Below are 24,693 nucleotides of genomic sequence, written 5' to 3'. Positions count from 1 at the left end.
AAGGGTTTTTATTATTTGCCCCATGAAAGAAGCTAATGAGAAGATGTGAGGCCTATTTGCACTCCCAAACTGATTTTTCTCTTGGAAGATACCTGGGTCATTCAGAAAGCTCAATAAGCAGTCTAAGTAGTGTCTACCTGTTACATATACAAGGGCTTAACCCAAATAAGGCTATCAAATTGCATATCGATTTGATGATATTGGTTAACATGTGTCTGTACTACATCAAACATGATTTTAGGTTTTATCCGTTATTATATCAATTTGATGAAATCAAATTGCATATCAATTCTCCGTTATCGTCAGTGTTGATTCACCATAATGTTGCCAATTCCACTCACATGGAGTTAATTCCCTTTTTCTCTTTTTTGAAAATCTACCATATTGGGCATTTGGATGTTGCTTTTTGTTCTTTTTTCATTATCTATGAACCAATAACTAAGCATTTTTTTAAAGCAGCAAATAGATAGAAAAACTGAAAAACCAAAGAACCGAACCAATCAACCGGTTAATTGATTGATTTTGGTTCGGTTTCGGTTAAGGATTTTACAAAAACCGAATGATCGGATCGATTTAAAAAAAAAAATCCCATTGTTCGGTTGCCCCTACTGTTGGTCACCTTTATTGTACTTTCATTTTTGCTTTAATAAATTTATTTTTATTACCAAAAAAATTGTTCTCAAAACCTGTGGGCAAAGGAGAATCATCGAGAGCAAAGCTACTATTTACTATTTATGGTAATTTTTCAGACTTACTAGTTACAGCAAGTCTCATAATTATCACTTTTAGTAAACCCATAGTTCACTATTTTTAGCAATTTCTGGTGTCTATAAAGCCAGTTACTCTTAGTGAGATCAATAATGAGTTGTTAAGAGTTGTTTGAGGAATTAGTCCTTATTGAAGTGTTTCTTTAGGCTATATTTGGTTTGAAGGAAAAGGTAGGGAAAGGAAGGGAAAGGTGGGAAAACCTCATACAAGGTTTGTAAAGGTGTCCCTACCTTTCCCTTCCTTTCCCTACTTTTTCCGTCAAACCAAACACAGCCTTAGGTTACCTACGGATCTGTCTTAGTTTCAAAGCAAGTAGAAGTTGTTATGACTTATGGGTAAGCTTCTTAGTCAAAATTGGAGCCTGTAAAGGTACATCCATGTTCATAACTTATAAGTTGAGTCAATAAATAGGATCATTGTAATTGGAATTGATTTGAAGAAAAGTTCTGGTTGTTCCCAGAAACTTTTTTCTTTCTTTTTTTCCTCTCTCCACCTGTGTCTTGACCTTTCTCATTGTTGTTTACCCCAACAGCAAAAGTTCTCTCTCTTTTAATTTCTCTGCAAGCTATCTACTTGCTTTTCCATCCACATTCTTCATTCCTAATCACTTAAAGCCCTTCCATCACCCCTACAAAGCCCATCACTAATGTTAAATCAGTAGGACCCCTACCCCATCCTACATCAATTATATCGACTAATGGTTGGAGTGTCATATAGTGGTAGGCTGGATCACACACAAAAAAGGGGGACTATGGATGTATAGACATGTAAAGGGAGATAAAGCATTTAATATCAGAACTAAGGGTTCAAATAGTATGGACACCAAGACCAAAAAAAAAAGAATGGAAAACACTCTAGCTAAACAAAGGTAAACAGAAACCAACTTTTTTTTGGGAGGGGGAGTTACATCAAGGGATGTGGACCCCTAAGATTGTATACACAACTATGAATTGGTTGGGGTAGTTGAGGCTGTCAAATATTTGAAAATCCATATTCTTTTATATAAATCAACAAAATGTGCCTAGATACCTATCAAAATAAATTAGAAAATGAAAGTGTTGGTTTACTTTTTCATAAAAACTTATGGCATTAAAATCATAAGTTGCGAAGCTAAAAATTATACATTGTACATTGGGGGATACCTCTTTAAATGAAAGTAGGATGTTCATATAAATTACATTATATCTTGGGGGATGCTTCTTTAAACTAACAATTAACAACCTAATGTTCATTTAAACATAAACAAATTTATTTTTAGTTAAAAAAGAAAAGCAACAGGATAAATTTATTGGTAATAAGTAATCATAACATACCAATTGAACTCCACCAAGTTCAAGAAGGCCACAATATAACGTATACTTCAATCCCCAAACATTCACATCAAAAGCTTGTAAAGTGCAATTTTGAGGTTCACATGAGATGTTAAAAACCCAACCCACCAAATCACTATTTGGTTTCATTATTTGGATTGAGACCATCTTATTATCAAATATTATGTTAGTATTTGGAGGCCCGGTCTGTGTAAGAACTTTCCCATCTCTCGTAGCCACGTATAAGTACCCACCAAAAAGATATATATCAGAAAACAAAGTTCTTAAAGCAATTGCTGGAAACCCAAGAGAGATCACCCCTTTTCCATTTATAGAAACTGTGTGAAGGAACAAGAGATCTTTAGCTTCAATCCATGCTGTCCTTAATGAAGCATATCCATTTTTTCTATTCAGGGCTTCTTGAAACCATGCTTCATTTACAATAGCCACATAGTTCAAAGTAAGTGCTTGTCCAACTCGTTTCCCAGTCTCGTGATCTACTAGTTGTGTATACCAATGATGCACAATAGTGGCATTTTGAGTAGACCCAAGCGAAGAGGTATTAGAATACACTACAAGAGTTTGATTGTGGTGCTTGTAATATGAGAATAAGATGCCATCCACTCCAATATATGAAATTTGTGTCAAATCTGGAACTGCCAAAAATATCAAAAACAAATGTGGAGCCACCTGCAACAGACCAAGAAATGCAATAACTGCATTTTATTAGTTGCATAGAAGTTTGGTTATGGGAAGTAACTTCATTTAATAATAGTATTAGTAGATACATACTAACCTTAGTCTCTACTGTAGAGAATGACAATTCACTCCCATTAAGATAGGAACTTAAAACTCTTGCTACATCCACAGCTGATGAATTTAGTGGAAGTAATAATTTTCCTCTTGTTTCAATGCTCAAGCGTGATTGGTTATGGGCAGCAATTGAAATCAATTTAACAGTGTGCTCAATCCGACTAGTTGTAATATACCAAGCTGTGATAACTAAATTAGGAATTAGCAACACCACCAATCCCTTCATGTCAATTTGATAGAATGTACAACTTCAGGTTAGTTATTTTGTCATATATAACAAAATTCATAGACAATAAATTTCATCATAATGTTATAAAAGAATTACCAGAGCAATGAATAAACAAACAGGCCGCAACACCATTGAAGGACTGAGCTTCATTGAAACTTTTGATTATGGCCGAGTCAATGGCTAAATTATGCACTTCTGATCCTGTGTTTCTATTTAAAGATAAAAATTAGGTAACAGATTTATAAAAGAACTAAAAATGAAAAAGAGGGCAGATTGCTAACACAAGGTAAAATCATAATATCAAGAGACAAAGCCAAGGTTGTACAACACAAGGGTGTCTATCCACCTACTTGGGCATCATCTAGGAAATGAATATTCAAGAATAAACTTTAACATTAGAAAGAGAAATCAAACTTCATTATATAATAGTGCATATCAACTAGCAAAGCATACTCAATCATCAAACAAAAAGGAAACGGTAAGACTTCAATTTCACTAACAATCACATGATAACTTTGACAAAAAACAGCAATGAAGAAAAAGTGAGGATGTAGATTGGGAACTCTAAAGGGGTAACCTGACTAGAAACTCAAGACATAGTATAATAAGGGATGAAGAAAAAGTGAGGTCTGACTCTATCAACGAACAGAGATGGGGAAGTCAATACTAAGGTCTAACTCTATCAACGAACAGAGATGGGGAAGTCATGAGGTCTGATCGAATGTAAAAGACCAGGAATTCCAGCAAAACGAAAGAAACAACTTACCTAACAATAGCCTGGGATCCAAGCGCAACCACAGCTTCCTCTTCCGCTACCAAGATGGAAAAAAACAGAATGACAAGCTCTCTCTCTCTCTCTCTCTCTCTCTCTCTCTCTCTCTTGCCTGCTCTTCTCGGGAGAAACACTAAAAAGTAAAAACAGTAAAGTAGAAACTAGGAAAGCTAAATAGCGGTTGACAATGGCGTCTATATGGCAGTTCACAATGGCGAAGAACAATGGAACAATAGTGAATTGCAGTTAACTTCAAACAGTTTATTTGATTTTCAAACAATAGGTTGCAGCGGACCAGCAGCTCCCCTTCTAATGTACAGGATTTTTTGGGTTTAAATGGGGGTTTTTATGGGCAGGTCCACCTCAGAAAACGAATTAGTTTTACGGGAAACTCCACCGAGTTCACATCACCGCCCCACCGCGCTTCACCCCACATGACGTGCGAGACACTTGTCCAATCGTACGCGGTGGAGTGTTCCTGCGTGCGACGCTAAATAAACGGACGTTAACCCTGCCCGTTAGTTGCAAAACTCATTCAAAAGGGCTTTAGTTTGCGACTCTGCAAGCTTTTCCCATATTCCCCCCAAGCTCAAATTGGAGCCCTGTTCTCTGCCCGAGCTCGAATCTTCGCCCCCATCTCCGGCACCGGTGATCACTCCGGTCATCAGGTAAGCTCTAACCCTCATTTTTTATCTAGGGCTTTGGTTTTTTCATTAAACCCTCCTTTGATGTTTTTTTTTCTTTTCAAACCAGACTTTTTTTACCCTCTTCCACATCCCTCTCCGGCACCAATGATCGCTCCGGGCCACCATTTTTTTAATTCAACAGTGATGCTTGGTACAGCATCTGGTTTCTTGTTGCCTTGAGGCAACAAATTCCAAATTTTCATAAGCCCGGTATCTCCCCTTCCTCTAATTCCTCCATGGAAAACATTCCACTGTTATGAAGGGCATCTCTTATTCCTTCCAATTGCATTTCTTCATCAAACTGACCTTCCAAGTCAAAAAATCCATCAGGATTGGCTTGTTCAAAGAGGCCTAAGTAAGAATTTCCTCCATTTCCAATGGTTTCTGACTAAAGCAAACCCATCCTCTTCATCGTCGGGACACCCCGCTATCCTCCCTTAAATCGTCAAAATCAAAAACCGGATTCTCAACGGCAAGGCTAGGGCTGTAAAGCGTCCCTCTACAGAGAGGGCATGTTGAATTTGACAGGAGCCAAGTGTCTATACAATTAATATGAAAAGCATGACTACACATAGGAAGCAACCTCAGTTTGTCTTGCTCTGAAAATTCACATAGGCAAATTGCACAGTCAAATGGCTCTTTCAAACCCATTATCTCTTTGTAGTGGAAAACAGGAACAGCATCCATGAAAGCTTGATCTAGACCAGAGTGATGTAGATGGAAGAGCTGTTGCAATTGCCTTTGGAGAGCATCAGAGCCAGAAATTTTCGGGTATCTGTTAGACTGAGATGTCAAAGAGGAAGATTGTTGCTTTATTAGGAATCTGACAAGCAGGTAGAGCAGGCCGGAGATGAAGAAAATAATGGCTAGAATAACTATAATAGGAAGAACAGCAAGGCTGATTCCACTGCTAGATGATGATGGAGTTGATTCTTTCTGGTAATTATTGTTATTATAAAGAGATGAGAATGAAGATGAAGGGGAAGCAGAAATAGGAGCGAGAGAAGGTGGGTGGGTCAAAAGACCAACGGCCGCTAATCCTAGCTTCGAGCTTCCTTCCAACTGTAAACGGAGGGGGCCTCCAATGATCGGAACTTGGGAATGAAGGAGACCGATGAACAAATGGGGCCCTCAACTGTTGTTGAACGCAAGGAGCCTCTAAGAATCCTTCCAATGGCCGCTAAACCCAACTTAGAGCTTCCTTCCAATGGCCGATGAACGAAGAGTGTTGATGATGCGCAATCCGGGCACTCCTAGCTGGCTGCTGACTGGCTCCTTGTTGGCAACGGACAGCACCTGAGAAGATGAAAAGAAGGATTCCCGGGGATATACCCGATGGGAATACTCCGATGCTTAAGTCAGAACGCTAAGGAAGGAGAAAAGAAGAGTGCGAAAGCTATGTAAGTTGCGCTTTTTCACTGTGCTCGAGAGATTAGCTCGCGAGCAAATATAGATTCAATCTTCAAGTACAAGGGTACGGAAATATTCAAAAGTCTCTGAGTCCCTTTTCCCTTCTGCCTCAAAGGGCTTTTATAGGGGCATTCTTGTCAGATCGGGCGTAACCGCCACTGGGCCCCTGCCACAGTCATTACCTGCCAGGGCTACACAAGTGGTCGTTGCGACGTACTCCTTGCTCGGATGAGCGACACGTCTCCAAAGGGCAGGCACACCTCCGCCTGCTGAGAGACGTGGGTGCAGACTGTCAAAAGGACAGGGACTGCGCCGTCAGTCAAGGGACGTGGCACAGTCTGATTGGTACAGTCCGTCAAATAGAAGCTTACTGAGAAATGCTCGCGCTGCTCACTTGCGAGCAACTTTGTAACGAGCTTAGGAATACTTCAGGGTTACCCTTATTAGAATTGGTCTCTGGAATGACTTATCTGCTTAGGGGCTTGAGCGAGCTGGTTTCCCTAGCTCGCGAGCTAAAGTAGCCTCAAAATATCCCCTTTGGGTAGCTCGGGGAACCTAGAGGTCGTGTTGTAGCGAGCTCCTTCTTCAACGAGCTATGATATAGCAAGCTGCTTTATAGGCTCGTTACTTAGCTGTTACCAGGCTATGATGTTGAGTTGTCGCTCGTGCTGAGTCAAGTCCATGTGTCATCATTTCGTAGGTCGAGCCAAATCATCCTCCATCATTTGCCCTCCACTCTTTGAGCTGAGAGTGTTGCCTTAGCGCAAGGAGTTCATGAAGTATGATGGACTGATTTGACCGAAATTCAAACTTGATTGACTACTCACATTAAATGCGTTCGCGGGAATCAGGAGATTTTCTGACTTTTCGAATTCCGAAAACATGTTGTAGTGGCTCTTAACTCCGGATGTCGTGCAGCCGTCATTACCTCAATCATGGGAGACGTGCAGCCAATCGCTTTTCAGTTTTCAGAAGGCGTGCGGTCAGCACACCTGCAAACCTTTGGATCCGCCTTAATCTAGGTCATTGATTCAGAGGCGTGGGGGCTATAAATAGAAGGGCCCTTTGGGTCTCATTTTCCTTCACGCCATCTTGCTATCTTCGGATTCTGAGGTCGCGCATCTGTCAAGTCTACTCGAGTTCCTCAGTTCACTTCATCCCGTCCCTTTCGGTGAGTCTCGATTACTATCAATCATGTCTGGGTACCTGTACCACACTCGCCATCGGGGCGGTGACCAGGATAATGGTGCTCCCTCGAGCGCGAGGGGAGCTTGGGAACAGGCCCCAGGGGCCCGGAAGACCTCCGGTGACGGAGCCTCCACTTCCCGGGGAAAGGAGCCCAATACTTTCGGCCCTTCCTCCATGACAGAGGGGAGACTTAGGTCTCTAATTAGCTATTTCCACCTTCCCAGGGACCTCATCTACTGCCTTCCCACCGGTAACTTTCCGTGGGAGCATGGTCCCAATGAGATAGTTATCTACCAGGAGCAGCTCGAGGCTAGCTTGCGTCTCCCCCTGCACCCCTTGATAGTGGAGGTGCTAAACCACTTTAACATCACCATCGATCAACTTCATCCCAATGCCGTTCAGAACATGGTTGGGACTATATCCTTGTGTTGTGAATATTGTCTTCCCTTGAACCTCGACATTTTTTCTGCTATCCTTTGTATAAAGAAGCCACTCCCAGGGCTCCACCGAAGAGGTGTCTCTACTACTCTCCCCGTCATGGCTACAAGCTCTTATATGAGCTTCCAAATAAAATTCCCGCCTAGAAGCGGGATTAGTTTTTGGTCCACTACCCTAAGGGGTGGCCCTTCCCTACTTGTTGGAGGGGCGCCATCCAGGACTCCGGGGTCGAGCTGGACCCCGACACTCAAAAAACGATGCTGTCCTGGGCATCAGTTGGCTTCCTCTGTTTGGATTACTTGACCCAAGAGAAGCTCGTGCAAATCGGTCTGAGCCCGAGTAGGTTGCTTCTTTAGGTCGCATAGTACCTTGTCACAATGTTGTGTATATATACATATACTTTGTTCTTACCGAATTGATACTTTATGGTTTCTTCTTGTCAGCCATCATGTCTGGTGTTGATTCACGTCGCCTTCTGTCAAGCAACCAGAGGTGCAAAGTACTGAGTTCGGGCCTACTGAGCCGGGCTTCACCTCTCCGTTGCCCGAAGTTCTGCGGCCTCCATCCGAAGGGGGTGCCGGCGCGGCCAGCCTCGAGGAAGGTTAGCTCCAGCAGCAAGAGGTAGTCCCCCCGGGTCCCACTCGATCGTTTCCCTACCCACGGCTCCCAGTGGGGAACTGGGAGGGCGCAAACGACTTTGTCGTGGCTCGTAGGAGGAGCCAGAGAGCGATCTGCAATGAGAAGGTTGCTAAGTGGGGAGCGATGGAGCCTGGGGATCTTGTCGCGCTCGCTGCCTCTCATTGTATGGTGGTAAGTGGTCTTTCTACCCTCCTTTGTCCTCCTTTACTTTTTTTGTTGTCTTTTGACTCCTGTCTCTTGTTGGCAAGTAAACACCGCCATACATGCCATGGCCCTCCAAACGCACGTTCACTCCTATGACGCTCATAACCAGGAAGCTCAACATTCAGAAGCTTCAGGGCAAGCTCGACCGGACTCGGAGCGAGCTCCTTCACACTCGCAAGGGGAGCGAGTCCCAAGAGCTGCTCGTCTGAGACCAGGAGGCGCAAATTGCCAGGCTTTCTAAAGAGAGCGCGCGTTACAGGGGGGAGTTGAAAAGGGTAGCAGCGGAGAGGGAGCTCCTTCGCCAACGGGTTCGGGATTTGGAGTCCACTCTTTTGGATCAAACTCGGAATTTCGACAACATGGTAGAGGCCGAGCGAGAGAAGGCGGCCTGGGACTTCAAAGATTCTCAAGAATATCATGACCTCCAGGTAGAGTACGGCTCAAGTTCGTACCGCTCTAGGTTCAAGCTCTACCGCTCAAGTTCGCACCTCGGCCAAGTCTTTCTTGATGTCGAGGTTTTGGTTAGCTCAGCGCTTTAGCCCTTAGACTGAAGGGGTGACCTATAGTTTGTCCCTGAAGTTTACCCATGTTGTGGAGGCGACTGGGTCTTACTGCACCGAGGTCATGTTAGCTCGGCATTTTGGCCCTTAGACTTTGAAAGTGACTCGCGGTCTACTCAGTGTTATAGGTAATATCGTCTTAAGTTGACAATATTTCATCCCTGAGGTACTTGTTTCCCTTCGAGGGTCTCGAGCTCATATGTTCCTTCTCCGAGAACTCGTTTCACTCGATAAGGCCATTTCCAACTCGATCCAAGCTTACCAATGCCAGGTTCAGGTACCATAACTTTCCGAAAGACCAGGTTGCCAACACAGAGGTTGCGCTTCTTGACCCTGGCATTATAGTACTGGCTACTCTTTGTTGGTAAGTTGCAATCCTGATATATGCAAGGTCCCTTACTTCGTCGAGTAGGTCGAGGTTGGTACGTAGCTCGTCTTCATTTGCCTTGTCGTCATATGTTTCCAATCATAACGAGGGAATCTCAATCTCGACTGGAATGACTGCTTTGGTGCCTTAGGTGAGGTTGAAGGGAGTTTCTCCTGTGGCGATCTTTTTTGTAGTTCGATAGGCCCATAAAACGCTGGGTAGTTCGTATGCCCACAGTCCTTTAGCTCGGTCTATGCGTGCTTTTAGTCCGCGAAGAATAGCTCTGTCCGTAACCTCTGCTTGTCCGTTCGCTTGAGGGTGAGCAACCGAAGTGAAATTTTGTCGTATTCCCATATCTTGGCACCAGTTCTGGAATTTTATGTCCTCGAACTGCTTGCCGTTGTTGGAGATTAACACCCGAGGTAGACCAAAGCGGCACACTATGTTCTTCCAAAAGAAGTTTTGGACGTTTCGGGTTGTAATTGTTACAAGAGGTTCAGCTTCTACCCACTTGGTGAAATAATCAATCGCTACCACTAAGAACTTCCTCTGGCCTGTCGTTGGTGGGAACGGCCCAAGTATGTCGATACCCCATTGTGTGACAGGCCACGAGCTGGTGAGGTATCTGAGGTCGGTAGCAAGCTGATGATGGATGTTGGCATGCTTCTAGCATTTGTCACAATTTCTGACGAACTCAACAGCATCCGCATTCATCGTTGGCCAGTAATACCCCTGTCGCAGTGCTTTTTGGGCAAGGGCCTTGACCCCTAAGTGTCCGCCGCACAAGCCTTCATGAGTGTCGCAGAGTACGAGCTCGGCTTCGAAAGGTCGCAGGTAGCGCAAGTAGGGGAGCGTATAGGATCTTCAGTACAGCCATTCGTCTATTATGATGTATTTGGCCACCTGACGCTCTACCCTTCTGGCGGCATTGCGATCCGCAAGGAGGGTCCCATGTAGCAGGAAGCTCGCAAGTGGGTCAATCCAGCTCGGCTTTGCTTGAACGACGGAAGCGACCTCCTCTGCCCCCCGCCCCCCGAGAATGCTGGGCCGAGGCAGGTCCTCTATGTACACGGTCCTCATGGTGATATCGCTGGTGCTGGCTAATCGGGACAGAGCGTCGGCCTCAGCGTTCTCCGACCTCGGGATTTGCCTAATGAAGTGTGACCAGAAGTTGAGCAAAGCGTCGGCCTCAGCCTCTCTTACTTTGGCTAACCGGGACAGAGCGTCGGCCTCAGCCTCTCTTACTTTGGCTAATTAGGCAATCCTGGTTGGTTCGCGAGCTTCGTAATCTCCTGTGACTTGGTTGACTACGAGCTGGGAATCGCTACAGATGACGATATGCTTGGCTTTTACTTCTCTGTCTAAAACTAGCCCGGCTATCAACGCTTCGTACTCCACTTCATTGTTGGATGTTGTGAATTCGAAGCGTAGTGCGTACCCCAGTTTTGTGCTACTTGGGCCGTGCATAACTATTCCGGCCCTGCTGCCCCGCTAGTTCAAGAAGCCATCTACGTGAAGGATCCAGGGCTCCTCATCCCAATTCGCGCGTGGCCTAACTAGGAGAGATGTCGCATTGGCTGCTACCTCACGGGGCTCGGACTCAACTGGCTTGGAAGCTCCATGCTTGCCCGAACTGGGGGCCTCGTGCTCAACCAGCTCGGGTATTTCGGAGCTGAAAGTGCACTCCGCAATGAAATCTGCTAAGGCTTGGGCCTTAATAGCAGTTCGCGGCTTGTATTGGAGGTCGTACTCGCTGAGCTCAACGGCCCACTTCGTCAATCGAGCAAAAGACCTCGGGCTTAAGTAAGACTTGCCTCAGATGTTTGTTGGTGAGAATGATAACAATATGAGCTTGGCAGTGCGAGCAGAGCTTCCAATCTACTTCCTTTATCAGTACCGAGCTGACCACTTTGTCACTTGCCGAGAGGTACAACTCTAAAACATCGCCCTCTTCGGGTCGGGTTAAGATTGGTACGCTAGCGAGGTATTTCTTGAGCTCGTCAAATGCGAGCTGGCAGTCTTGGGTCCACTCAAACCCTTTGCTTTTAATTGCCTTAAAGAAAGGCAGACAGTGGCCTGCCGACTTGGACATAAAGCAGCTCAGGGCGGCTATGCGTCCATTCAACCTCTGAAGCTCCTTCAATTTCCGGGGTGGTCTCATATCTAGGATGGCCTTAATTTTATCCGGGTTGGCCTCAATGCCGTGCCGGTTGATGATGTACCCCAGGAATTTACCCAAGGTAACACCGAAGACACACTTGTTTGGATTTAACTTCATGTTAAATTGTCGCAGAATTTGAAAGACGGAATATAAGTCTTGTATTAATTCATGTGAGAATTGGCTTTTGACGGCCATGTCATCTACATAACACTCTACTTTTCTGCCAATTAATGGCTTAAATAATTTATTTACAAGCCTTTAAAATGTTGCCCCAGCATTTTTCAATCCAAAGGGCATAACCTTATAACAATACAAACCCAACTCTGTTATGAAGGCAGTCTTTTCTTCGTCCGCCGGGTCCATCCTGATTTGGTTGTAGCCCGAATAAGCATCTAAGAAACTCAGCAACTCGTGCCCCGAGGTCGCATCCACTAGGCGGTCGATTCTAGGAAGGGAGAAGCAGTCTTTTGGGCAAGCTCAATTCAGGTCATTGTAGTCGACGCACATGCACCACTTACCGTTAGCCTTCTTTATCAAAACGAGGTTGGCTACCCAGCTCGAATAATGGACTTCTCTTATGAAGTCGGCTACAAGGAGCTTCCCGACCTCGTCGACTGCTTTCCATCACTCTGGGGCTAAGTTGTGTTTCTCCTGTCTAACGGGCCTAACTACAGTATCAGTATCGAGTTTGTGAGTTATGAGGCTCGAGTAATGGACTTCTCTTATGAAGTCGGCTACGAGGAGCTTCCCAACCTCCTCGTCAACTGCTTTCCATCGCTCTGGGGCTAGGTTGTGTTTCTTCTGTCTAACGGGCCTAACTACAGTATCAGTATCGAGTTTGTGAGTTATGAGATTAGGGTCTATGTCAGGCATCTCTGTCGCAGACCATGCAAAAACATCTAAGTTTTGAAGTAGGAAATTACTAGTTCGGATCGCAGGGGTTCCTGGACTGAAACACCGATCTGAAGTGTCTGAGCTGGGTCTTCTGCTGAAGTTGGAATAGCAACTGTTTCTTCCATGGGTGTAGCTCGTTCTTCGCCTTGCTTCGTAGGTCGCTCCAGTTCGAGGTTGTCAGCCACCTTGGTCTTTCCCTTGAGGGTGGCGACATAGCATTTGCGAGACTCAAGTTGGTCGCCCCGCGCTACCCCCACTCCGAAGTCTGTAGGGAACTTCATTTCCAAATAATAAGTGGAGACCACCGCCCGTAAGGCATGGGTGATCGGCCGGCCTATTATGGCATTGTACGGGGAGGGGATCACGACCACTAAAAAGTCATGGTTGAGCCTTACTACGCTAGGCCATGCGCCGACTTCCACAAGTACTGTTATTTTCCCCAGGGGCCCGACTTCTTCTCTGCTAAAGCCTACCAAGGGAGTATTCGCGGGCCTCAAGTCACTTCCTTGCAGCTGAAGCTAGTCAAACGAGGCTTTGAAGAGGATATCCGTCGAGCTACCTGAGTCAACGTGGACGCACCTGACCTCGAAATCATTAATCCTTAGTTTTATGACAAGCGCATCGTCGTGGGGGTAGTGGACCTTGCGCGCATCGTCCTCCGTGAAGATCGGTTCCTCTGTCTTCGGCCGCTTCGGCAGATTCTGTTCTTCTCTAGCAGCTTCGCGAACTGATGTCCAAGTTGCCGCCGAGGTACAGCCCGCAATGATTGAGCCTCCAACTATCACGTGGATGGTGCCCCGAACTGGCCTCTCTTCCGAGGCTACCTCTGTGACTTCTCTACCGGCCTGCTGCTGGACTCAGGAGCATCCTTACCGTGCTCCCCTTGCCGACCTGCTTTATTATTATTATTATTATTATTATTATTATTATTATTATTATTATTATTATTATTATTATGTACAAAATTCCTTAGATATCCACGACGAATGAGTTCCTCTATCTCGTCGCGGAGATTCTTACAGTTCTCGGTACTATGACCGTGGTCTCTATGAAAGCTACAATATAAATTTTTATTCCTTTCATTAGGATTCCCCCTCAGGCGGGGTGGCCACTTCACGTACGGGGCATCCTTAATTGCCATCAAGATTTCGGCCCGCTTGGCATTTAGTGGGGTGTAGTTAGTTCGGTCCACTACAGGGACTCGGAATGACTGACTCGTCTTTGCCCCCCGAGCTAAGTCCTTTCGGTTGTCTCCTTCGCTAGAAAGTTTCCCTTCTCTCTTTCTCTTTTCGGACGCGCTCTCCCCCTTCTGGTTGATTTTCTCTTCCATGGCTATGAACCTGTCTACGAGCTTGAGGAATTCAATTATGGTCGCTAGCTAGTTGACGATCATGTGCCACTTGAATTCCTTGTGCGTCACGCCCTTCTTGGCTGCTGTAAGGCGCACTACGGGGTCTAGGCGCGGTATATGCATGCATGCATCGTTGAACTGCTTGATGTAGCCCTGGATGAACTCTCCCTCTCTCTGCACTATACTGAGAAGGCTTTCCTCACTTCACGGACACCGCTTGCTGGTGACGAAGTGGGACGTGAAGGCTTGCGCGAACTGTGCCCAGCTTCTTATCGACCCGGGTGCAAGGTTTCAAGACTCACTGGCCCTTGCCAGGTGAATCTCTGACTGGAAAACGTCTACATGATCATTCAGGTCGAACGACCCGTCATACTTATCGAGAGGGGGGAGCTTGAAGTCCTTGGGCATTGGAACGGCCAGGAGCTCATGAGACAGGGGATGGAACAGAAAGGAGAGGAGCTTTTACTTCACCCGATCTTACCTCTTCCCTGCCTCTGAGCTCGGGCAGGATGTAAGTGGCATTTCGGCAAGCTTGGCGGCGACGCCTTTGCTTCTTCGTGGGCTTCGCGTTGGTTCTACTCGCCTCCATACTATCAAGGCAAGTTTTCGCAGGAAGCGACTTGGGCTACTGGTGATGGCTGCGGACGAAGGGGTCCTGCTTAGAGTTTGAAGCCAGGATCTCAAACCAGTTCCCCAGAAATGGGGCTTCGAACTTCAATTGCTGGGCTGACGCAGGCCTAGCAAGTTGGGATCCTGTTAGACAGTTTTGTATGCCCTTAGCTTCAATCAAAATTGATGTACTTTATGAGTTTATTGTAAATGAATAAAAGTGTATATTTGATTCATGTTCCCTTGGTATGTTTCTGTGTATTACCCTTAAACTGAACACTTATTGAGACTCGTGTTAGTTTAAAATGTTCACAACCAGTGGGTCGGTCTGGGAGACCTATCCTGACAAAGCTGACACTGTGGTGCCATCAATTCGGTTGAGGTGGCTTGTCTCAGCTACCGACGTGAGACCCTAGGCACATACAATGTGGGATTAATTGAATCTTTGAACTGGACCACATTTCCAGTATTGCCCTGGACCTTGGAGATTGATGGGCAAAACTGGAAAATTACACCCGACCCCTAGACTCGATTATGATACTGCACTAGGTGTCGGATCAGTCCGTCTTTGATGTACCAATCAGTGAGATCCTTAGCAGGGGCCAAAACCTGGGTATGTTGGGACAATCCGAGAATTCATCTGAGTGGGTGATCATAGTGACAAGATCAGCCCCTTTGTCGGACAAAGGTAATGATCGGGGATGCGCTCTCACTGTTGGAAACCAAGACTACCGGCAGCCGATTTCAACCGTTGAAATTTGTTTTGCAAAGTATATTTTATATGAGATATAAAAATATATATATTATGGTTTCTAAAATGTTTGCAAAAAGTTTTAATTCCCGGGATCCATATAAGTGGAGAGTGCAACACTGTTCCTTGCAGCCGAGGGAGAGGTCCTCTCTTGTCGGGCAGTGTATGATCATTAAGGCTGAGAGGTTAAGTGTAAGACCATTGAGAATAATACCTGATGGGCTAATCTTGCATCTGCCCACAGTCCCTGGGTGTTACAAGGTGGCTTGGCCCAGGGACCACTTAGGGTAAGTGTTGGGCCCATAGAGCCCATTCGATGGGTTTCATTGGGTTAACTGTCGTTAACAATGTATTCAACCAGGCCTTGTAACAAAGGCTGGGCCGAACCCATGTGGCTGATGTGTAGATCAATGCTTGGGTCCCACACCATACAAAAAAGCCCAACTAGGCAGCAATTAGGAAGGTTAAGTGAGCACATAAGCTTGATGGGCCTAAAGCCCATTTCGAACTGGGCTATTTATTTAGTTAATTAAAGGGGCGAATTCTGAGATGGATTAGCAGATAGGATAGGGTCTTAATCCTATCCACTCAGAGAGTCCAGATCTGAATGTGATTCAAATCTAGAAACCTCCTAATGGGATTAGGATAAAGCTAATCTAATCTACAGATAAGATAAGGGTTCTTGGGGCGTACCATTCTACTGATTCTTGCGAAGGACAGAGTTCTTGGGGAAGAACACTACTGATTTTGCTCCATCCTGCACTGCGCCATCTTCAGTGGGAGCAGTCTTTGGATCCTTCCTTGGGCGTGAACACCTTCGTTGGGAGATATTACTTCTCCGTATCAAGTATTATTCTCTCCCATTCCTTTTGGTTCAGATCTAGTTCAATTTAAGGTTCAAGATTTATCCTCGAAAATATGATTTTCTAAATAGGGAATGTGATTCCCAGTTGAAGGGAGAGGAAAAAATTTTTGAAATTCGCCCCTTATTTCGCAATCTTTGGGCGTCCATGTGATGGATCTCTCATCCTTTCAGATCCTCCCGACCTGACTGCCCACGGCAAGACCGGAGTGGTTGGTCTTTCCTTCCTGCAGCAGGAGGAGGCTTGGCTCTTACGAGGGTTCTGGGAAGCCTCTTCTTGGCGAGAAGGGCACTCATTCTGGCGACGAGGCCTAGTTTGTCACGAGGTCGGGTGCCGAGGAGGAAGCTAAGGCTTATGCTGAGGCAGTTGAGGGAACTGCTGCTGATAGTGATATTGAGAGACTTGGTGCAGCACCTGCTGCTGCTAGAGCTGAAATTGCTGAAACTGCTGCATCTGGGCTTGCATGGCCCGCATGGACTGCACCAGGTTGTCGAGTTGGCTCTGGCTTGTCGTCGGATGGACAATAGAAGGCTCAGCGAAGGTTGTCACGACCGAGAAAGGTAGGGGGATGCTCAAGGGTGCCCAATGCAGACCACGGGAACCTAGAGTTGTTCCCCAGCGATGTCCATCTCCTTGTTGTGTCCAGCATTACTTGAAGAAGCCATGGGTGTTAAGTCTTAAAAAGGGAGTTGCAGAAACTAAGGAGAGGCTTTTTGAAGCGTATTCCCACAGACAGCGCCAAATGATGACGCGCAATCGGGGCACTTCCAGTTGGCTGCTGACTGGCTCCTTGTTGGCAACAAATGGCACCTGAGAAGATGAAAAGGATTCCCAGGGATATACCCGGTGGGAATACTCCGATGCTTAAGTCAGAACGCTAGGGAAGGAGAAAAGATGAGTGCGAAAGCTAAGAGTGTAGGTCGCACTTTTTCACTGTGCTCAAGAGATTAGCCCGCGAGCAAATATAGATTCAGTCTTCAAGTACAAGGGTGCGGAAATATTCAAGTCTCAGAGTCCCTTTTCCCTTCTGCCTCAAGGGCATTTATAGGGGTGTTCTTGTCAAGTCAGGCGTAACCGCCACTAGGCCCCTGCCAGGGCTGCGCAGGTGGCCGTTGCGACATATTCTTTGCTCGGATGGGTGACACGTCTCCAAAGGGCAGGCACGCCTCCGCCTGCTGAGAGACGTGGGTGCAAACTGTCAAAAGGACAGGGACTGCGCCGTCAGTCAAGGGACGTGGCACAATCTGATTGGTACGATCCGTCAGATAGAAGCTTCCTGAAAAACGCTCGCGCTGCTCACTTGCGAGCTACTTTGTAGCGAGCTTAAGAAAACTTCGGGGTTACCCTTATTAGAATTGGTCTCTGGAATTACTTATCTGCTTAGGGGCTTGAGCGAGCTGGTTTCCCTAGCTCGCAAGCTAAAGTAGCCTCGGAATATCCCCTTTGGAGTAGCTCGGGGAACCCGGAGCTCGTGTTGTAGCGAGCTCCTTCTTTAGCGAGCTATGATATAGCGAGATGCTTTATAGACTCGTTACTTAGCTGTTACCAGGCTATGATGTTGAGCTGTCGCTCGTGCTGAGTCAGGTCCACGTGTCATCGTTTCGTAGGTCGGGCCAAATCATCCTCCATCAGGTGTCTTCAACGATCGATGGACGGTAAACCAAGCTTCAAGCTTCCTTCCAATAAAGAATGAAGGGTGCCTCCGATGGCCAGTGAACGATGAACACAAGGGGGCTCTAAGAATCCTTCCAACGTTCAAAAACTCGGGAAGAACGAGAGCGAAGAAATTTCTTCTTCTTTTTGCATTCAAGGGTATAATAGGAAAACTCACAAAATGTTTCACTGATGTGTGAGGTAGGTGGAGTTGCCCATAAATATTGATTTGTTAAGTGGGGTCGACTGGGTTTCGAATGTCGTAGCAAGCTATTCAAGATTTTGTTTTCTAAGGTGGACTTGCTTGGAAAAACCTCTATTTAAACCCATAAAATCCTATACATTAGAAGGGGAGCCACTGGTCCACTGCAACCCTCTCGTTATTTAAATATCCCACTACAACCCTATTGTTCGAAAATCAACTAAATTGTTCAAATCTAACTACAATTCACCATTATTCCATTGTTATACACCATTATGAACTACCATATAAACATCATTGTCAACCGCTATTTGGCCTTTCTAGTTTCTACTTCATTGTTTTTACTTTTTAGTGTTTCTCCTGAGAAGAAAAGGCAAGAGAGATAGGGAGAGATAAAGCTCGTCACTTGAGTTGAAATGGAGTCGTCACCCATCAGTTATGGAAATGGAGGTGATGGAACCTGCAAGAATAACACCAAAATCATTCTTATAAAATAGTGACTCCAGTACCTCGAGGCACCGACTAAACTAGTTCGGGCAACACTTGAATGGGAGAAGAAAGGGGTTAGGCACTCATCTCCCAGGTCCAATAGGTGGGGCCTACATGGGGTTCCAAAAAAAAAAAAACATAAAATGCAATTATGCAACCAACTAAATAATAACAAAACAATCAATAACAAACCAAAAGAAGAGAAACCACACCATAACATTTTATACGTTTATTGTTTTTTATATTTATTTTTTATTTGAATGTTTTTTACCATTTATTTTCTCTCTTTTTTCTTTTCATTTTTTATGTTATTAATAATCCCTTTTTTATTTTCTTATGAGACAATACTTGCATTTTTGCTTTATGTAATTATTATTATTTTTTATTATTTTATTTTCTATTTTTTAATCTTTTATGATTTTATTATTTTTATATATTTTTTATTACCATTTATTTTTTTTACCTCCTTGTTTTTTATTACTATTTCTACTGAATTATCCTCTCTTGCGAATGCATCCCATCGAACTAAAATACCCAAATCTGTTGATTACGGCTGTTATCATAAATTTTCATTTTTATTATTTTTTTGCTATTTATATTTTTTTATTACTACCCTTTTTTTCAACTTTGTTTTGTTTTCCAGCAACTGAGATCCCTCTTCATTGTGGTCCAGAAATATTGCTCACCCACCCAGATCTGTCATCTCCCCCCATGTCACTGGTTTTTGAATAATATTTTATTTCTTCACTCTCACTTTTGTTCTTTTTATCCTTAACCACTGCACTGCAGACTTACTTGGCCACCCTCTCTTACTCCGGCATTAGTGACATCGAGCAACGAATGGTAAAAATAGCAGAAATGCAAAACGACAGATTCAGCAAAACAAGAGGAAAAAAACTTACAAGCCGAGATGCTAAGCCTTGACAGTCATTCGTTCGCATCAGAGAGTTGATCGCAAGCAGAATAGAACGAAAACGCCACCGCGGTAATCATTGAAAAATAACAGAACGAAAACGCCACCGCTGTATGACCTGAGATGATACAGAGAACTTACCGAGCTGAACCAGCTCCTTCGACAATCTAACTATGTTGGCCTGAGAACGACGATCGAACGGGAAGCTTTAGTTCGTTTTTTGGTTCTACTCCTCCAACCAAAATGAGAAGAGAATGGCTTCAAGTGTCAGCTTTTTCCGTCAGCTCGATCAAATGAAAAGTAGTGAACAGTGAGAGGTAAGGGGATCGGAGGTGGAGAAGGCCACCATTGTTGCCACTATGTGTTCGGTGGAAGAGGAAATGAAATTGATTTCGGTCCCCCTCGAATTAGGTTAAGCTTGGATTTTATATTGGGGAGCAAGGGTTTTTGGTAATATTCAAAATGTTAGGGGCAATTTTATAATTTTCAGAAAGTTTGGTCAAACCGGGTTTAAAGGTAGATGGAAGAGATTTTGGGTCAAGGCTTTGTGTGTACGGATTAATAAAAATTGTCTAAAACGAAATATTTTTAGATGGATGGATAAATAGTGGTAATTTTTGTTAAAATTTGATAAGGTAAGGTTTTTGAGCATTTGGGTTGAATGGTGGGGTCAGTTGAGCATTTGGCCTGGACCGGGTGGAAGGGTAGTAGTTCGATCAATCTAGGGCTTCAAAATGAAATCTAGGCACGATAAAGGGGCAAACAAAGGTATTTTGGGCTGAAATTTTATACGTGGATATTTTAGGGTGTCCAAGGTCTATCAGTAATGTTTGATTGATTTAGGGGTGTCAAGATTGTAAGAATTTGGATCAATGAGGGGATCTAGAACAGAATCTTGGTTTGATGGAATGGTGAATGGGAGAATATTGGGTTGAAACTTTATAGGTAGGTTTTTGGTATATTTTAAGTTTAATGGTGTGGTCTGATCGGCTCGAATGTGTTAAGATTGAGGACATCTGGGCTGTGGGTGTTTTAGGCTAATGAAATGGGTCAAAATGGAATCTTCACTTGATGAGAGGGTAAATGGAGATATTTTAAGTTGAGATTTGTTGGGTAAGTATTTTGGGAGATCTTGAGTCTGGTGGTGATATCTAATCTGAGGGTCAAAGTGTAGATGGGGTTGATCGGGGCCATCAGATTGGTATTAGGTAAGTTTATGGTGGATCTGAAGGCTTTCGTGATTGAGAGTTAGGTTTTCTGGGTGTTTTAAAGATGTTGGAAGGGTCTAATCGAGGCGTTCATGGTGAATTAATGGGCTCAAGTGGCAAACCAAGCAAAATTCGGGTGCTGATAGCTGCCCCTCTTTGTTGCAAGGTAAGAAACTATAGAACAACAAAGACCAAAAGAAGCATACCGAGATTTTTGTGAATGGTAGGCTTAGAAGAAAGCAATACAAGGAGGATTAAGATGAAGAAAGGGACTTCTCATGCTGCATCGTTTCATCATGTTCATGTCATTTATTAGTGCCAAAGTGACAACTCCTAGATATCAAGAACCTTTGGAATCAATGTACATTTGTAGTAAAAGAAAACTTCAAAATAAACACATAATGTTTAAAATATTTGCTTTTGGTAGAATGCCCCCTCATAGGTATCAAAAACCTTACGGAATCAGGGTACATTTGCCGAAAAAAAAATCATATCAAAAGTAAGTCAAAGCGCAGAGGTTGACATGACCAATGGGGGGACAAATGTGGCTCTAAGGCATAGAAGTTGATATGACCAATGGAATGATAGATGTGGGTCAAAGCATAGAGGTTGATATAACCGATGGGATTTTTGACGTGGGTCAAAGCATATAAGCTAACATAACCAACGAGATTTCTGATATGAGTTAAAGCATAGAGGTTGACATGAGTAACGGGATCTCTAACGCGGGTCAAAGCATAGAGGCTGACATGACCAATAGAATTTTTAACACGGGTCAAAGCATAAAGACTGACATGACCAACAGGATTTCTGACGTGGGTAAAAGCATATTGATATGACCAATGGGATTTCTAACACTGGTCAAAGGATAGAGGCTAATATGACCGATGGAATTTCTAATGTGAGTCAAAGCATAGAGGTCTAACATGACCAATGGAATATGTTGACTCGAGTCAAAGAATAGAGGCTGATTTGACCAACGGAAGATAGATGCGGGTTAAGGCATAGAGGATGACATGACCAACGGGATTTCTAACATGGTCAAAGCATAGAGGCTAACATGATCAATAGAATTTTTGACACTAGTCAAAGCATTGAGGCTGACATGACCAATGGGATTTCTAACACAAGTCAAAGCATAGAGGCTAACATGATTAACAGGAGGATAGACGTGGGTCAAGGAATAGAAGCTTGTATGACCAACGGGAGGATAGCCATGGGTCAAGGCATAGAGGCTAACATGACTGACGAGATTTCTGATGCAGGTCAAAGAATAGAGGCTGCCAACAGATTTTTGACATGGGTCAAAGCATAGAGGCTGACATGACCAACAGATTTTCTGATGTAGGCCAAGCATAGAGGCTGACATGACCAATTGGATTTTTGACGTAGGTCAAAGCATAGATGCTAACATGACCAACTAGATTTTTGATGTGGGTCAAAGCATAGAGACTAACATGACCAACAGATTTTCTGACGTAAGTCAAAGCATAGAGGCTGACATTACCAACTGGATTTTTTACGTGGGTCAAATCATAGAGGCTAATAGGATTGATAGGATTTCTGACATGGGTCAAAGCATAGAGACTAACATGACCAACAGGATTTTTGACGTGGTTCAAAGCATAAAGGCTAACATGACTAACAGAATTTCTGATGTGGGTCAAAGCATAGAGGCTGATATGATCGACAAGATTTTTGACATGGGTCAAAGCATTGAGGTTAACATGACCGATGAGATGCCAATGTAAATACCATCAATGAAATTGAGATTTAAATACTTTAGCTAACAAATCATTAATTAAATTATTAAATCAAGAAGTAGAACATTGAAATGTGAGATAAACACTCGAAAGGATTTTGTGAAAAATAAGGCAATAGTTTGCACGAAAGAGCTCAAAACAACCAACTTTTAAGCACACTAAAAGATATGATGTGATGGTAAAGCCAAAATAGAAGCTGAGTATGCACTGTAAAAGGTTAAAAACATCTCCTCAAACTGTAGTGCAAAGAAGTATTTAATTAGCAAGCAATGCAAGGACGCAAAATATGGGAATGGGGAGAAGAAAAATCTTAAAAAATCAAGGGATAAAGTGCCTTCAACCTCAACTCCTATGAAAGTGATTATGTCCAAATGGGTCATTTCTAGTTTGTATCAGGTGAAAAGTGTATGCCCCATCTTTAAAACTATCACTTAAAACATGTTGACGTCAAAAGCATGCATGTTGGAATTGTTATGTGTTAACTAAGGATTCACAATAGGAAAAGCCTTTATCATAGGGGGCCTACCCCAATTTTTCTTCTTCTCTTTATCTTAAGTTTTTCTTCTCTTTTTTTTGCAAACATAAATGATGGGTTATGAAGTTAATGAAAGAATGGTAGGATCCATCTAATGGACGCCATGAAGGGTGCGGAATGGGTGGCAAATTTCAAAAATTTTCCTACCTTCTCCCAACTGGGAATCATATTCCCTAAATTTAGAATACAATATTCAAGGATTATACTTGAACCATAATCGAACTAGATTTAAACCAAAAGTAAAAAAGAGGATTATACCTGATCCGGAGAAACAGTATCTCCCAAAGTTGGTGTTCACGCCCAAAGAAGACACCAGATCCGCTCCTGCTGAAGATGACACAGTTGTGGATGGAACGGAACAGTAGGGTGCGTCCTACACACTGGATCATTCGCAAGAACCCACTGGAAACTCTGAACACCAAATCCTTTTCAGTCTTTTCTATGAGGCTGATGTCAAGAACTGATTTCTTAACTTCTTTCTACTGCAAAGATCGAATCTTGCAAGAGGGGTTGGCGGCGGCTAGAGGAGAACTCCTGAGACGAAGATGGCTCAGTAGCTTTTCTTCTCTTTGGAGTTTTTGTGAGATCTAATCTCTATACCCAGAAGACTTTCTTCTCCACTGGAAAAACTTGGTACAAATCTGGTATTTTCGAATTGGTTTTCTCCTCATTTCTTCTTGATTAAGAAATCCTCCTAATTAGGAGTTATCTCCATCCCAATTAATATTTGGATAGGGGATTATCTTAATCCTATCTGTAGATTAAGTTAGTTTACTCCCGATCTTATCACAAGGTTATCAGATTCAAATCTGATTTGAATTTGGTCTCCTAGAGTGGATAAGGTCAAAAGCCCAATCCTTTTACTAACATTAATCTTAGATTCGCCTCATAGATGGGTGATCATATCAACCCAGTTCGTAATGGGCTTTTGGCCCATTAAGTGTTCAGTGTTTAACTATTTCCAATCTGCTACCCAACTAGGCTTCTTTGTATGGCATGGGACCCAAGCATTGATCTACACACCAGTCACATGGGTTCGGCCTAGCCTTTATTACAAGGCCTAGCCGAATTCACTAAAAAACTCAGTGACCCCTTGAGCCCATCACATGGACCTGATGGGCCCAACACTTACATTAAGTGGTCCCTGGGCCAAGCCATTTTATAAAAACCTAGGGACTGTGGGCAGGTGCAAGATTAGCCAATCAGGTATTATCCTAAATGGTTTTACACTTAACCTCTAGCCCATAATGATCAAGCACTGCCCGACAAGAGAATACCTCTCCCTCGGCTGCAAGGAACAGTGCCACACTCTCTACTCACATGGATCTTGGGAATTAAAACATTTTGCAAATCTTTTGAAACCGTACACACACACACACACACACACACACATATATATTAATTTTGCAAAAACAAAATTCTAACGATTGAAATCAACTGACGGCAGTTTGGTTTCCATTAGAGAGAGTGCATTCCCGATCATTACCATTGTCTGACAAAGGGGCTAATCTTGTCAATATGATTACTCACTCAGATGAATTCTCAGACTACCCCAACATTTCTAGGTTTTGACCCCCGCTAAGGATCTCACTGATTGACATATCAAAGACAGCCTGATCTGACACGTAGTGAAGTGTCATAATCAAGTCTAGGGGTCAAGTGTAACTTTCCAGTTTTGCCCATCTGTCTCTAAGGTCTAGGGCAATACTGAAAATCTGGTCCGGTTCAAAGTTTCAAGCAATCCCATATTGCATGTGCCTTGGGTTTTACTCTGGTGGCCGCTACAAGTCATCCCAACACTTTGTAGCACATCAGTATCAGCCTTGGCAGGATAAATCTCCCCAGACTTGTCCAATGGCCGTGAACATTTAAAACTAACACGAGTCTCTATAAGTGTCCAGTTTTAGGGTCTTACAT

The 24,693-nt window shown here is 43.8% G+C and overlaps 1 protein-coding gene and 1 pseudogene across 1 annotated transcript in view; both read right to left on the bottom strand.

The window, feature by feature from the left end:
* Positions 1-4,905, bottom strand: part of CKI1 (Signal transduction histidine kinase) — a 28,181-nt gene extending 23,276 nt beyond the window's left edge. The window contains exons 1-5 of the mRNA XM_088976391.1: positions 4,885-4,905; positions 3,887-3,932; positions 3,217-3,321; positions 2,875-3,071; positions 2,082-2,768 (exon numbers count right to left, since the gene is read on the bottom strand). Coding sequence (XP_088832517.1) covers positions 2,082-2,768; positions 2,875-3,071; positions 3,217-3,321; positions 3,887-3,932; positions 4,885-4,905 — 1,056 coding nt within the window. The remainder of the gene's footprint in view (positions 1-2,081; positions 2,769-2,874; positions 3,072-3,216; positions 3,322-3,886; positions 3,933-4,884) is intronic.
* On the bottom strand, positions 4,785-6,913 carry LOC148865472 (RING-H2 finger protein ATL46 pseudogene; annotated as a pseudogene).
* Between the last annotated feature and the right edge of the window lie 17,780 nt (positions 6,914-24,693).

The sequence above is a fragment of the Nelumbo lutea genome, chromosome 3, assembly GCF_056320005.1.
Source record: "Nelumbo lutea isolate HS-2025 chromosome 3, American lotus-T2T, whole genome shotgun sequence".
Classification (NCBI taxonomy): Eukaryota; Viridiplantae; Streptophyta; class Magnoliopsida; order Proteales; family Nelumbonaceae; genus Nelumbo; species Nelumbo lutea.
The sequence above is the reverse complement of the archived record's forward strand: the minus strand, read 5'-3'. Positions and strand labels throughout refer to the sequence as shown.